At 51.1% G+C, this 16,341-nt stretch overlaps 1 protein-coding gene across 6 annotated transcripts in view; it reads right to left on the bottom strand.

The window, feature by feature from the left end:
- The window catches only part of MEF2D (myocyte enhancer factor 2D), a 76,066-nt gene that overhangs the window by 33,607 nt on the left and 26,118 nt on the right, over positions 1–16,341 (bottom strand). For all 6 annotated transcript variants that reach the window (XM_019555500.1, XM_019555521.1, XM_019555485.1 and 3 more), the window contains exons 2-3: positions 13,851–14,139; positions 5,071–5,274 (exon numbers count right to left, since the gene is read on the bottom strand). In XM_019555500.1, the coding sequence (XP_019411045.1) occupies positions 5,071–5,274; positions 13,851–13,904 (258 nt within the window). In that variant the 5' untranslated portion in view covers positions 13,905–14,139. The remainder of the gene's footprint in view (positions 1–5,070; positions 5,275–13,850; positions 14,140–16,341) is intronic.

The following is a 16,341-nucleotide window of genomic DNA, read 5'->3' as shown; positions in this document are numbered from 1 at the left end:
GGAACCAACTTCCAAGGGAAGTGGTGCTGGCTCCTACCCTGGGGGTCTTTAAGAAGAGGCTTGATGCCTACCTGGCTGGACTCATTTGAGCCCAGTTTTTCTCCTGCTCAGGCAGGGGGTCGGACTTGAAGATCTACAAGGTCCCTTCAACCCGACTTCTATGATTCTATGAAATCCCTCAGAAAACTGTTTCTATCCGCTTTATGGCCCCCTTCCCTGCGAAAGCAGCTAAAGGATCCAGCATCCCTGAGACTCCTGCCAGGAATACGGCCCCTGAAAGAGCAGAAACAGCACAAGGTGAGACCTCATTAACATATCACCCAGCTCACGACCTCACTTGTTCACAGGTTCAGTTGCATGTGCACGTTGGCTCAAAGTCATAGACACACACACCTGTTCATTTGACATGCATGCTCAAATTCATATGCACGTGCATGCACCTCCCCCCATGACTGACGCAAATGCAAGCCCCACGCTCACTAATGCAAGCACACGCATACATGCACACCCAAGACTGACAAATGCAAGCCTTACTCATATTCCCACACTCACTGATCCAAGCACACACACATACACACACCAATTGCTTCTCCTCACACACAAGTACTCACACACACTCATGCTTGGTTGCTTCACAGCTCCTTCCTTGCAGCGGATCCCAGATGAAATCAACACCTCTCCCACAACCCAGCCCTCCCAGGCAGCTGCCTGTCTCTCCTAGCACAGAAGAAATGGCCGTCTGCCCTCCTTGGAGACCCTACGCAGCCACCAACTTTTGGCTCACAACCTGCGTGTCCCAATCTGTCATTAGCTCAGATTCCCTCAGCCACCAGAGCAAATGGCATCTGAAGGGTTTTTTATTGCAAAACAGAGAAGCAAACACAGCAGATGCTGCAGCGAGGTGAGACTGACGGACAGGTGAGGAGAAGAGGATATGAGGCATTTCCATTTGTAGGGGAGCTCTGTCTTGGACAGCAAGGTCACACAACTAGTGCAAAGGGGAGACAGTCCCCCAATGACCCCAGGGGATAGTCTGTTCAGGTCCTAGTGATGCCACCAAGCAGTTGCTAAGTCCTCTGCAATGAGGTTATTGACACTTATGAAAACTGAGCCTCATTGTGCAAGGTGTTGTACAGAGAGAGGTGCCTGGCCTGAACAAGTGGGAGGGGAAACTGAGGCACCAAGAGAGGAAGTGATTTGACCACCATCATACATCAGAGCCAAGCGGAGAGCCTAGGCCTCCCAGCATCAGGCACTAAGCACTAGACCATACGACCTTTCCCATAATGGAGGGGAAGTATTCCTTTCCATCTACTTAGGCAGTCAGAGAGGGATCCAGTGCTGAGAAGCCAAGAGCAGGTCTCTGAGCCCAAAGATTCAGTTCTCCTCAGCATAAAACCCACCTCTGTCATGCATTCCCACCAGCTGACGCTCTTGCTGGCAATATCTAAAAGCCCAAGCTTTCACGCTGCACTGCCCAGCCAATGCCCAAATCCCAAGCACAACACACCACCCATCAGAGCCCCAGCCCAGCAGAAGAACCCTCCAAACCCTGCTTGATGGAAATAGCAGAACGGACACAGATCCGGGCCCTTCTCACCGGCGAGGAGAAAACATCATTGGATCAAGCCTCAAATTCAAAGAGACCACAAAAGCATGGCCCTCGGCTGAAGTGAGCTGCCACAGCTGTGTTGAAGATGGATCATATCCTTCATGGAATGGGGATCCTTGTGGGTAAAGGCAAAGAGCTGGCTTGAAGTAAGGCCAGAGGAAAGGCAGGAGACCTGACAATCCTTGGCTGTTAGGGTGGGCTCTTGGGGGGGCTGTGGGAAACCGGGAGCCCTCTTCGAGCACCTTGAGGCTGCTATTATGCTGGGGAAGCAAGTAAGCCAGAGAGACTCCCAAAGGTCAGCTTGAAAACCCATCTCTGTGGAACTTCCCTGGGCAGGGAAGAAGCATGCCTCCAGTAACAAATCACGCAGTTCCCTTAGCAAATCTGTGGAGCCTCCACTTCTCTCACGGTCACCATCCATGACTCCCTGAGCTCGGACTGGGATGCAGATTCCTTGATTTATTTGGTGCACACCAAGAACATTCTCTAGTGGCAAGCACCTCCTGGATCTTGCAGGATTTCATGTATTTGGATCTCGGATCATACGGACAGGAGAACACAGCACCAAATGTTGACGGTATGTTTAGGCCAAAACCAATCTGTTTCATGCTGTGGATGAAGTGAAATGCACACCATAGAAATGAGGGTATGGGGTGGTTTTTCTGCAGCGTCATGCATACAGGAGGCAAGTGGCTGAGTCCTTTGGGAACAGGATGGATGTGGGTCCATCCTGCAGCCAATTCTGACCCTGTAACATCAGGGAATTCCACCCATTTACTTTCTGGAAGATTGGTGCCAGCATCCACGAGAGCCTCTGGATTCTGCACTTCCCACTGCACCATCATTTAAAACCAGGGGGAAACGTGACCATGTCCAGGTTACACAGGGCCTTGGCACTGGTGCAAACTCCATCACACAAGGCACGAGATCCTCGCAAGATCCTGACTGTACTCAGACCTCTTGGCAGAACAGCAGCCAGGCAAAAGGACGCTGAATGGGCACAAACTATAGCTGCCCTCACTGTCAAACTCCTTTGCACTGTCAGGACATGGCCTCAGCACCACTGAAAACCAAGCCCAACACAGCATGCTCTTACCTTGTTTACAGTCTGAACCCCAAGTGGTACAATGATACCAGTATAACAACACCCGTACAGTTCCCAGTACACCCCCTTAGTCCAGATGTAGTTTGACTGGGTTTATACAGGTTGAACTATTCTTATACAGGATTGGCATGGTATTTGTTAAAACCGTGATTCTCAACGTGGGTGTGCAGCACTTTGGGGTGCCACAAGGTCCTTTTAAGGGTTCTGTACAATATTAGCATGATTAGGTATGCAACACCAACATGATTTCCAGGATAAACCCAAAGATTTCAAATAGGACTCCAGAGTGTCACAAGCAGTCTGCCCCAGTTTTGGTCTTTCTGAGGTCTTTGCAATAGAAGAATAGCGCTAATTTTTATTTCCATAGTCAAAAAATGAGTGAAAGTGGAGAGCTGGGATCTTTGGAACAGGGCCTCAAGCCCCAAAAGGTGGAGAGCCACTGGGTTAAAAAAAGAAAGCCCAGACCTTAAGCTGATGGCATGGCGCTGGTCTGAAAATTGCTTGCAGACATGGCTCGAGTGTAAATGAGAATCAGAACTTGGGATTTTTCTCAGCTGGACGATGAGGAGAAAAGCTCCTTAGCTGAGAGCCTGCTCTTGAAGACAGGCAGCTTCTGAGCCAGAAAGAAAGGCAGATTTAGGAGGAGGGATTTTTTTTCCTCTTTCCCCCCCACAAAATCAAAGCAGGCGCGTGAAGCCCGAGGCTGCCGTAAGGCTCCAGAAGGATTCAAAAGGCAGGAATGACATGGAAGAACAGTGGGGGGAGAGCGTTTCTCCCGTGGTGCTTTGAAGAGGCTCGAGCATCCTCATGGCATGCAGCCTGTGTGGCATTGCTGTGCTTCTGCAGCATCGCTTGCCCCCCACTGCATCCTGGCCTCTGATCCTGCCGAGGGTCCTTCGCCCCCTGCCACCGCGAGCAGATAAACCGAATGACTCAAGGCTCCGGGGGCGTTCATTCCCTGCCTGCCAGCGATGTCAATAATTGCCCAGCCAGCCCTTGCGTTTATCTGGATCTGCCCGGGCGTAAAGCAAGCTGCCCACATGGAAAGCGACACAAGCACCACACTCCTCTAGGGAACATGGTACAGGGGCAGCCAGCTCCTTTGTGCTCAGGAAAGCGTCATAGGTGGGGCAGTGCCTAGACTGATGGCTGAGATTCACGGTGGTCTCAGCTGTGTGAACGCCCTATGCACATATTTGGCTTCACTCTATGTTGACTTGAAGCATGCCCCCAGCCCAGCTCACTCTCATACTGGCCTGGGAGGGAAGTGAGGCTAAAACCCCCTGGGTAAACACAAGCCAGTGCCACCCAGTCCTTCAGCACCTTCCCACAATTCCCCCACATGTCTGAGAAGGACAGACACTTTCTCCCAGAAAGACTTCCCAGGCTCAGCTTTCTGCTGTGCTAAAGAAAATCAGGGGATGAAACCCCTTGGTAACAGGACAGCCAACCCTAGCTAAAAGACGGTTATTCAGTCTAAAGAAGAAAAGTCTGAGGGGGATTTGATAAGAGTCAAAGGGTGATAACGGAGAGGACCGATGATCCCTCTAAGATTTAGCGATCCACGAGCAATCCTGGCTGAGAGTATGCAGGTATTTCAGTGTGCCCACTCCTCCCTCCTGCAGCAGCCTGTGGCTGGGTTGGGGTGGGTGGTGAGTGGCCAGATGCAAAGCTGGTGGCGGGGGGAGCTTCAGTGTCCCCTTGCTATGGCACTGGGCATCCCCACCCATGTCAGTGCCCAGGGGCCATGACCTCCCACCCCTGTCAGTACGCCACTATGTGCATGGCATTAAAAAGTTACTGCCCAGCATGATTTTTTATTGTGCATGGCCACACACACACACAGCTTAGAAGGAACTGTAGAGATGGACCTGTTTCTATGGCTGTAAGGGACAGGACTAGGAGCAATGGCCTCAGGCTGGACCCAGTGATCTCACAAGGTCCCTTTCAGTTCCTAAACTTCTGTGAATCTGTGTAGGGGAAGAATCTGAGGTTGGATATGAGGAGGAACCACTCCAAGGGTGGTCACACGCTGAAACAGGCACCTAAAGAGGTGGTGGAGTATCCATCTCTGGGAATATTCAAGAGTAGGTTGGACAGACCCTTGGCTGGAAGGGTCAGCACTGATCCTGCCTTGAGCAGGGGGCCAGACTAGACATGATCTTGTGAAGTCCTTTCCAACCCAACTTTCCTATGACCCTAGAAACCCCTGGCACATCCCATCCCATTGGAGCTTCTGGCAAATGCTTTCAGCCAGGCCATTGCAACTCCAGTCTTAGTGAGAGTGGAGCTACCCCCTACACACATGCCGAGCCAAGAGGCACAGGCTGGGAGCAAGGACGGTGGGTCTCACCTCAATGATATCGGCGTTGGTCCGGCTCTCATGGGGTTCATTGTATTCGGTGTACTTGAGCAACACCTTGTCCATGTCGGTGCTGGCATACTGGAACAGCTTGTTGGAGTGGTTGAAGATGATGAGGGCGATCTCACAGTCGCACAAGACGCTCAGCTCGTAGGCCTTCTTCATCAAACCGAACTTCCGCTTGGTGAAAGTCACCTGCAGGTGGGAGAGAGGGGAGACACCGGTTAAAGACCTGAAGGGGAGGGCTGGGTCATCAAGTTGAGTGGGTGCCCTATGTCCCATGGCTTGGAAAATCTTGCCCTATATCCTGATAGCCCCTCTGCAACTAAGCTGGGCTGGAGGAGAGGTCTCCTGATTGAACCAACCTGGATGGAAAAGCCATTATAAGGGCAGGAGTATCTCTTAGGTGCAGAAGACCAGAAACTGGAAGAAGCCTAGGTGGTGCAGGGGCAGAGACAGGGAGCAAAAGATTTTGGGGGAGGTATATATGGCGGGGGGGGGGAGAAGAGAAGAAAAAAAGTGGGGGAAAAAGCAAGAAAGGGGAGGCAGAGAGAAAGGAGGACACAAGAAAGGGGGCAAGGGAGAGAACAGGCAATGGAGGAAAGAAGGAAGGGCCAAAGAGAGAAAGAGGGAGAAAGAAGGGTAGAGAAAGGGGAAAGGAGAGACACAAGCAGAGGGATGGGAGCAAAGACATGGGAAGGGATGGATCAAAAGGCACAGCCCCTGGCCCTCTCCCTGCCTCTGTTTCAGCAAGGTGGCTTCATCCTGGACTCTCTCAGCCCCCTCCTTGCCTGGGTGTCAGAGATGCCTAACCATTTCCTATAGGCTGGTATTCGGGGCTCTGGTGAGGGCAGGCACAAGGCAGAGTAGCGTCACCGTGCTGCTGAGCTGAGAGGAAACGCATCCCCGTGCAGCCCCCGGCCAAGCCGTCATCTGGGCAGGCCACCACGAGCCTGGCTGGAGCAGCAGAGGCAAGCACAGGAGTGGAAGGAGCCAAGCCAGAGGGACTGGGAATGGTGGCAACACAAGGGCCACGTCACCCTGTTCTTATGCAGACACCTCCCCTCTGCACCACATCCCTCCCCAGCCCCAGAGCCAGGGCCCCAAGCTCAGCTCCAGCCCAGGGAGGCAGCTCCCAAGGTCATGCCAGCGGTCAGCAGCGGAGCCACGCACAGAACCCAGGCATCCGGCTCCCAAGCTGGGGGCCCTGAGCAAGGTCATTTGCCTGTTTTGCCTCATTAGGCTGTCAGCTCCGGGGACCGCGTCTTATCCTCTGGCTGCACAGCACCTAGCAACGCAGCTCTGCAGCATCAGGCAGCATCAAGCATTCGCCTGTCACACGGAAAGAGCAGCTCTGCTCTGCTCAGGCCCAAAGACATCCCCGCACCCTGGCAGGCATGCAGCCTAGCTGCCTCCCAACTGCCCAAATAACCTTGTTTTTTCCAAGCTGCCTATCAAGTGTGGAGAGGTCACGGCCCCCCACGACCGCTCCCCCCCGCTCTCTTCCGGCTGCAACCCCTTGGTTTAGCATTAGCTGTCATTAGCACTGGCAGCTCCGCAGGTCCCGGCTCCCAGACAGACCCTCATGTGAGTGACAAGCAGGAGAGCTGCCTGGCTGTGTCCACAGAGAAGGGCACCTGACCCAGGGCCAGCTGGCGCCGGGGGCACTGCAAATGCAAGCCCAAGGATGTTTGGTGCCAATCGGGTCGGGGCAGGGAAAGGGAAATGGCCTCTTTCTCCCCTGCCTTTGGCTGGGGTGGAAGGTGCTGTCCTGCTGCTATTTCAGCACCCCTTTTACAGGTAAGAAGCTTCTTCCTCTGATTGCTAGGTGCCAGTGACAGTCCTCTCCCTGAAGAGCCTTGGATCAAAGTCAGTATAGCCTCGGCTACAATGCCCAGGAAATGGGGCTGCCCAAAGTGCCAATCACACCAAGGCTGGCTTGCCAGAGCTACCCTGGGGAACAGAGCCTGCTGGCCTGCACCCCCTGGGTCATGCTCAGGGATGGGTGCCCAGGCTGCTGGGCCTTCACTGGGCATCTCTACCCCTCCCCTGCTTAGGGCAGGCATTTGAGCTTGCTCTGGGCTTTACGCACCTGCTCTGAGTCAGTAGGATTAAAGTGCAGAGAGCTCTTGTTTCCAGAGAGCACTGGGGCCTGCGTCTGCACAGAGCCCCTCAGCTCCCTCCATGGGTCCCAGCACTGGGGGGCTGTGTACCCCACCCAGCTTGCCTTCCCCACCCCCCAGGTGATTAAGCCATAACGAGATTGGGTGCTAATCACCTCCTGCCCTTTGGAGCCCATGCAGCTGTCCACCGCCACGTGAGACGGCTGAGCCCCCGGTGCGGTGTCTCCTGGTGTCCCTCTATGCCTGTGCCCAAGAGCTGTCCCGGGTCACGTTGTCAGGTCTCCGGGAGCTCCGGCCTGCTCCACGGAAACTCAAATTACTTCAGGCTCAGCACAGGGGTTATCCACCAGCTCCTCCTCCTGCTGACAGCTGGGGGAGGGAGGGGCACGTAGACCTGCCACGCTGCAGGGATGATTTGGCTGCTCCAAACTTCAGCTCCCAGGAGCTTAAGCGCTGGACGTCCTGGCAGAGACCAGGCATTGGATTCTTCTGGGCAGTTTGGCTAACAAGAGCCTGTCTGCCCAAAGGGCATCCTAGCCTGGCTTTTGGGAGAGCCACTGCCACTGGCTTCTGAGAATCCACTGAGCTGGGCATGGGAGGGAAGGATGAAGGGACAGACAGACAAGATGCTCACAGGGGGCTGCTTAACAAATGCTACAGCTGCATGCCTGGTGCCAGAGACAGATGTTGTGAGCTGTGTTAGCCAGAAGTCCAGTCAAAGGCAGGGTATATTTCCTATAAAATACCATCTACCTATTTATCTATCACCAGCTTTATATAGACACACATTTACATTTATATCAATATCTACATATTTTGATATATTATATAACTATACATTTATATCTACTGGCCAATATATATCTATATAGATCTAGATCTACATAGCTACTTTGGGCAGCATATAAGGTACAAATCTACCCTGCCTTCTGATAAACAGACAGGATAGATGGATGGCTAGTAAGATAGATACATATACAGATAGAGACCTAAAGAGACAGACAGAAAGATAAAGAGATAAGAGTGCACATCTGGGAGTACCTAACTGTTGATACAGATAAACACCTGATGACAGACAGACAGACAGACTGCACAACTGGGAGTACCTAATCAATGAGACGGCTACACACATTGCAAGAGAGAGAGATTCATCAGTGATCCTCTCCCTCTAAACCCAGGTGATTTCCAGGAGCCCAGGAAGACTAACACCCACACATCTGTCACTACTCCCAGGGGACCAGCCACTGTACTGCCTGACAGCAAGCAAGCAGATGACAGCCAGGTCACCCAGAGAAAAGGGTAGACCCAGAGCAGTCTGCTCCCAAGGCCATGATGGAGCCCAGGTTTTCATTCGCCCACAGGCTCTTCTCCCTCCCAACAAGATAAAACCAGGCGGAAAAGGGACCTCAGTTGCATTTGCATCTATATTGAGACCCTCTTGGCATGGCCTAAGCACGAAGGGGATTGAACCGGGGCTTGGCGTCGGGGATTGGGCTTTGCAAATGCTTTTGATGTCTTATTTGAAAAGAAGGCACTTGCCATTGGGATAGAAACAGGTACCACGGAGCTGGCCCGGGCATTCTCCACCAGGAAGTTTCAGCACATGTTGATGGCTGAGCACCTGCCAGCCAACTCAACGGTGCCAATGCTGGGTGTGACCAATAACAGAGCCAGTGTGGCAAGAAGGAGACAGCACGGGTGTGTGGGTGTGAGCTGGTAAGGACCAGGGCAGGAAAGAAAGACGCTCTGAGGAGTGGTCCAGTACCCCAGCACCAACGGAGAATGCCAGTTCACCTCCCTCCCCTACAGAAAGCATCCAGCTGCTGACTCAAAGAGCCTCTGGGGACCCAGGAGTCCTGAATCTCCATTGCTGCTCTAACAAGAAGCTTCTGCTTCCTCCCCTGTGGCCACAAGCAGCTTTAGAGGGACCTGCCAGTCCACAAGCCTTGGACTGGGACTCTGCCGCAGAAACCTCTGCTCCTCACCCGGACCCAGAACCTCAGCGTCTGCTGTTCAGTTGCAGACACGAGGAAAAGCTTTGCCCTGAAAGTATCAGGGAACATCACCCCACCAGTCAAGTCACTACGAGAAAAGAAAGAAGCACAAACCCTTTCCTTACAGTCTGCAGCCAGGCTGGGAATTAAGTGGGCTTGAACCTCAGCGAGGAGACTTAACCTTGTAAGACTAAGAGGGTAATCGAATCTCATGTTTCAGGGCATAAGCCGATCACTGCAGGGGTCAGGAAGGAATTACCTGCCCCTCCAGAACTGTGACACGGGAGGATTTTTGCCTCCTCCTGATGCAGTAAGTATCGGTCACTGCCAGAGTCAGCGACCCAGTCTTGACAGCCTGACGTTCTGATCAGCACTGGCAAATCCTATCCAGTAATTCCTCTAATGTTCTTAGCGACTCTTGCTGGGTCTCCCGCTTTATTTCTGGCTGCTCTGGTAGGGGCTGGAATCCAGGGGTCGTTCCCACTGCACCGATTTCAGGCCAGCAAAAACAGATTGCCCAGTTGGGGAGAGGAGACCAAAAAGGTGCTCTGGGATTACAGCAGGAGCTCCGTTCCCAGAGAGTACCTGGAGCTTGCAAAGATGCAGACTGCACATGGCAAGGGCACAGGACAAGAGAGGCAGACTAAGCTTGCAGCTAAGGCCTCAGTCAGCTCATGGGAGAGTTGCACTCAGTCCTAACCCTTCCATGAAGGTGCTGGGCTTGGAGTCAGGACCTTGGTGCATCAGAACGTTCTGAAATGCAGCTGCAAATTACTGTATTCTCTCACAAACAGCACATACCTTTTCACAAAAACCCAGCTGCTGGAATTATAGTGTACATTACATGTGAGAAATATGGTAAGAACAGTTTCTGTGGCTTTCTGGGTGAAACAGAAAGCAAAATCTACAACAATCCACAGCAGGCTCAGCTCCCTCCTGCTACTTGGACACTGACAACATGAAAAGATCTTTTTTCCTTTATTCTGCCTTTCAAAAACAAGGTGTGCGTTTTTTTCCAGGGTGTGTTGTATAAGAGAAAATATGATAGTTCAACTGGTGTAGCTGGCAGGATCACCAGCTCTTCTGCAGGGACAACCAGAACACTGGAGTCTGTAAGATGGCTTTGCTACTGATGTCCTGTGTGGCCTTGGGTAAGTCACATTAGACCTAAGTTCCCCATCTAAGCAACACTTCCTTCCTCCAGGGCTTGTCCCCTCTACTGAGATCCCAATGCCTTCGAGCAGTGGCTGTATCTTACCAGGACTACGTACAGGGCTCCACTGTGCTAGGAACCAATTTCTTTGAGGCTCTGGGGGCTACCATAAGACCAAGACTCAACTGATTCTTGCAGGGGGCCCCAGACCCTACTAGACTCTAAGCTCTTTGGAGCAGGGCCTCTCTGCACAGCCTCCCTTCCAACCCCCAACCCCAAGGCTATCCTCCTGCCTGCTGCCTGGGGACAGCTGAGATGGTGCTTAGCTGATTAATGAACTGAATAGTCTTCCTCATCACCAGTCTCTGCTCTGCCAAGTGAAGTGTAGTGGGCTCACATTAGCTTTGCAGCCAGAGAGCCAGACAACGCACCCGTACAGCACCGAGCGCCATCCAACCAACTTGGCTGTATTCCTAAGAGGCCAGCACTGGGAGAGGAAAGATTCTCCCTATACCCAGCAAAATAGACAGCCTGGCCCAGGGTCCTGCAGCGAGCCAATGGACAAAGCCAGGACCCAAACCCAAATCCAGTGCTTTCAGCCCCAAACTATCATATAAAAGCCCCCAAACCTCCCATAGCAGCTCCCCCCTCCGGCTCTTCCACCAGCCAAGCTGGATCCCAGCTTGGGGAGAACACACTCTCTTTCCCTTCCTGAAGGGCTATAAAACAGGGCTAGGCCAAGCCCTTACACTCCAGACTTAACAAATAGTTTCCATTCACTTTAATGTCTACCCAGGCTCCCATTGCTGGCCGGCTGTATATTATAGCCCAGTTCCTACACACTGCATTTAGCACAGCGAACGCGGCTGCCCATATAAAAAATCTTCCAACTTCTTCAATAAACGCTAATGCCCCGTTTCCTGCTCATTATGGAAAATCAACAGCACCGGGAGCAAGCGGGAGACTTTCAAAACTGTTTCCTTTACCACCTCCACCCCTCCAGCCCTCAAGTCAGACATTAATGAAGGAAACCTGCAATTTTCTATTGTTTCTGCATGTAGCAGGAAGACTACTCAATGCAACCAAGCTGTTCCTTTGAGTGGTAAGGGGCCATGGCTGGTCCAAGAAGCCTGAATGAGAAAGGGGTGATGGGACAGCCCCAAAAAGAAGGGGCTAAAAAAAGGGGCTTCCCTGCCATGTGAAGCAGGGAGTGTAACTTGTGATTTTGCCACAGACGCCCTCCCACGAACATGGGCAAATCTCTTAAGAGCAGGTTTTGTGGTACTGGCGCCCAAAACTGCAGTTCTCTCTTGCCAGGAGCTCAGCTCCATTCTGCTCTGCCTGGATTCTTTGGCTGCATTCATCCTCGGAGAAGCTGATCACCTTCCACTTGCTCACCAAACCATGTGGAAATAGGGCCAGATTTGCAATCGCGCTGGGTTCATCTCAGTCAGGAGCAGCGCTCCAGAAAACTCCAACCCCTGGAGCCGGGCCTTTGCTGGGCAAAACTCCTCCCAAACCTGGCAGCAGACCCGAGGAATCCCATCCCCCCTGAGAGCAGCAGGTAAGATTTCTGGTCCTCCCAGAAATGGAAGCAGAACCCCGGGGTTCAGACATGCACTTTCTAGCAGTAACCGCTACACCACGTTTGCTCTCAAAATTAAACCCCGGAGTCCCAGATTAACCACTAGACCACACTGGCTCCCAAACCGGGAAATGAAACCCAGGAGTCCTGTGCCCTAAGACACCCACGCTAAGCATCAAATTCACTTTTCAGTTCCTAAGCTTCTGCCAATGCACCTTCGGGGTTTTCTGTTCATGTCCTATGAGTCTCAGGTATGGCTTTTCCTCCAACCTCTGCAGGAAGGATTGCCGCCAGGATAACTGACCTACTGTGTCGACAGAATCCTCCGGTAAGAAGCACTAACTAGGGCATCTGTCGCGGCAGGTTAATTTTAAGACCCAACAACCTTGCGGGTGTTCCCTGAAGGGCAGGACAGAGCTGCTGCTGCAGGAACCCACCGTGTCCCTTTTGACCCCGCTCCAGAACCCTACTCCCAGGTCACCACCGATGGATTAAAGCTGGATGCTTGATTATAAGGAGACAAGGGGGTCCAGTGGAGGGCAATGAAAATGGTTCGGGCGCTGGGGCACATGACTTATAAAGAGAGGTTGAGGGAACTAGGCTTATTTAGTCTGCAGAAGAGAAGACTGAGGGGGGATTTAATAGCAGCCTTCAGCTCCCTGCAGGGGGTTGCAAAGAGGATGGAGCTGGACTGTTCTCAGTGGTGGCACATGACAGGACAAGGAGCAACAGGCTCCTGTTGCAGTAAGGGAAGTAGAGGTTGGAGATGAGGAAAATCTCTCTCACTAGGAGAGTGGTGAAGCACTGGAATAGGTTCCCCAGAGAAGTGGTAGAGCCTCCATCTTTGGAGGTTTTTAAGCCCTGGCTACACAAAGCCTTGGCTGGGATGACGTAGTTGGGGATGATCCTGTTTTAAGCAGCGGGTTGGACTAGATGTGACCTCCTGGGGTCCCTTCCCACCCTCATTTTCTGTGAAACTCAAGGACACTAGGGAACAGCCACAGGGGAGAGCAAATGGTGACAAAAAATACATGTCCTGAACCTTGGATCTGTCAGGAAACCAATGGAGACTTCATCTTCCGACTGGAAACATGATCCTGAGAACTGCTGGATCATACTGGAACCAATCTGCCACCATGAACAGATAAATCATAGAAAATGAGGGTTGGAAGGGACCTCAGGAGGTTGCATCTAGTCCATCCCCCTGCTGCAGAATGAAGAAGTCTGGTTGCTTTTCTTGGAAGATACTTACATGTGCATGTGTGAGCACACAGAGGTGCATGCAAAAAAATAACTAGCTTTTCTGGGTTTATTTGTTTTTTAAAGGAGGTTTTCCTTGACAAAAGAGAGCCACCAAACCCAGGCAGACTCCAGTTTTCAGTTAAATTTTTGGTTTCTTTTTTTTTGTTTGTTTTAAGTTGAAAAACTAGTACATTTCAAATTAAACACATTTTCAGCCACATTTTCCTTGTTGCAGTGGGAAGAGAACAGTTTTGTTACACCTCTGGGTTATGGAGGAACATCTTGCTGAACAATCAGATAAGCACCCCCCTCCTGCCCCTTTTCTCCCATTAAAACCACCACTCGGCCTGCCAAGCTTCAAGCCTGGCATGCTTAGCTTCTGAGAGCCATTGTTACTTGCTGATCTCAAAGACCTTTGCAAAGAGGATGCGTATCACTGAGCTCCAGAAGTCAAGGTGTCCCTTGAATACCTGGGAAAGGAGTTTCAGAGAGCAAGTGGTCCCTGTTGTCTGAAAACCCAGCCTCATTTCAGGCTCTGCACCCCAAAAATAAATATTACTAATCGCTTTGGAACCTGGAGAAACTGAGGCACACGAAAAAAGCAAGTTTGATCTTTGACCTTCAGCGGCGGGTGGGCTCAAACTGATACACGGCAGCAAAGGAAAGGGGCTGACCTGTCGATTCCGCTCGTCCGTGATCCGCTGGATCTGGATCTTTTTCCTCCCCATCTTCTCCGGAAATCTTCACCGTACAGGGATGACTTCTTGGCTCTTGGGGAAGGAGCAAAGGATCCCGTCTCAAGCCGGTGTCATTCAAGAACGTTTTTGAAGTTAATAAAAAAAAAAACCCCCCAAAAAAGGAGCAAAGAAAGACAAATATCCGTGTTGCGCCTTTCTCAGTTCATGGTACTCTGCTCTGTGGCTGATTCCAGACAAGCCGGGCTTTCCGCAGTCACTTGGGAACCTATGGAAGACAGGAAGGAAGGAGTGAAAAGATTTTTCCAGAGATCCCTTCCTTATTACTTCTCCACAGGTCCCCCGTGGGCATGAGGGTTATTGCAGTGCTAGGCACTGTGCACACAGGTCACAGACAATCTCTGCGGGCAACCTGTCACCTTAACAAGACTGAATATATTCCCTAATGCAATGATCTGCAAAAGAAGATTCTCTGCAGAATGCTTGTTGTCGGGACACACAGAAACCCATTGATGCTACACAAATATTATCCTATTTCTGGTAAGAGACAGCGGCTTCTTTCTCTACCATGCTCATCACTGTTATAGCCAATGCTTCATGGATACATACAAAAGCCATACAGTTTTCACTATCCTGGTAGAGTGAAAGTGGCACACGACATATACCGTGAAAGCACCTACGTTGATGCAAAAGGGTTTATCTTGGGATGTATTCCCCTATGGAAGGGGATTAAATTATCCTAATAAAAGGTCTTCCCATACCAGTTTAACCCCATCCACACTAGGGGTTGCATCCGTGTAATCATATTACACCAGGACTAAAAAAATTCTAGACTAGGTGTGAGGGTCATACTTCCCTTGATCCTTCTTCATCCCATGACTAACATCATGACTAGCCCAGCCCAGCCCTTCACAAATGAAGACCCAGCATAAATGAATCTGAGCAAGGGTCTACATTACATTAGTGGCTGTCTATATGCAGAATAAGTGACCACTCCTGACATGAAGAGCATAGTCTTAAGAGCCAAAGCAGACTTAAGAGGGCAGAGGGGGAATTATCATATGTACTCACAGACCACCTGCCTCCAAATAAGATGACCTGGTAGCCATTATAGCATCCCTGTGCTTCAATTCTGGCACAGAAATTAGCTTCCCCATTCAAGACATGAATCCCAATTTTGCAGGTGTGTGTGATAGATGAGCAAGTACGGTAAACTGACATATTACCATAAATGTAAATACATTTCTCCTGTACAGCAAAGTCCCTTTGCATCACTCTAGCAGCAAAACAAGGCTTAGAAGTGGACAGATCTTGTTCTGATATTGTTTTTATGTCATCCCCATGTCACCGAGAGATTTGAGGCCAGATTTCCATCCAAACAAGCAGCAATTTCCAGTAAGCCATTTCTATAAGTGCAGAATGGAGCTGCCTTGCAAATGCACCCCAGATCCCACCCTGAACAGCACAACCCCTGCATGCTGCTCATACAAGAAGGCCAGGATGGAGCTGGGAAGTGAACGCAGGTCTCTAAAGTGCAAAGGGTCATGCCCTAACCACAAGTTCCACTGGACATCGGGAACAGCCGAGACTTGAACAGGGAACAAGCTGGAGATACAAGTCAGATGGCAATAATCAACCAGTGACTCATTATTTCTCTATGACACTCTTGGAAAAGCAGCAGTATATTTTTTATTTATTTATTTCTTAAAGTCATAAGCAGTCAAGTGGCTGGTGATCAGACAGGGTAATTTCAATCCTTCCCTGGTTTCTGCTTTCATCTTCAATTTCTGCATTTTAAAACGCCTTTGTTTGATTGATAAAATCCCCTAGAAATTAAGACACAAAAGCGTGCTTATGACAGAAGCCTCCAAAAGAAATGCCTCAAAAGCAGCCAAGACAGTCCCAGAGCTGAAGAACAACAATTGGATTTGGATGGGTTTGATCCATCTGGCTGTGTGCATGCATTTATTTAAAACAGTTTCATAGTAGGTAGGGTCAGAAGGGACCTGAGCAGATCATCTAGTCCGACGCCCTGCCATGGCAGGAAAGAGTATTGAGGTCAAACGACCCCAGCAAGGTGATTGTCAAGCCTTGTCTTAAAGACCCCCAGGGCAGGAGCCAGCACCACTTCTCTTAGAAGTTGTTTCCAGATCCTAGCCGCCCTGACGGTGAGGTCACGCCTCCAGATGTCTATGCCTGAATCTACCCTCTGCCAACTTGTGACCGTTATTCCTGGTCACTCCTGGCAGTGCTCGGGGGAACAGGGGCTCCCCCAATGTCTGCTGGTCCCCCTGACTAGTTTGTAAACGGCCACTAGCTCCCCCCTCAGCCATCTCTTGTGGAGGCTGAACAGGTTCAGATCCTGTAGCCTCTCCTCGTAGGGCCTGCCCTGCTGCCCCCGGATCATGCGAGTGGCCTCCTCTGGACCCTCTCCATGCTGTCCACATCCCTCTTGAAGTGCGGCACCCAG

Source organism: Crocodylus porosus, unplaced genomic scaffold (genome assembly GCF_001723895.1).
Source record: "Crocodylus porosus isolate Cpor-Errol unplaced genomic scaffold, CroPor_comp1, whole genome shotgun sequence".
Classification (NCBI taxonomy): Eukaryota; Metazoa; Chordata; order Crocodylia; family Crocodylidae; genus Crocodylus; species Crocodylus porosus.
Note: the sequence above shows the minus strand (reverse complement) of the source record. Positions and strands in the feature narration are given on the sequence as shown.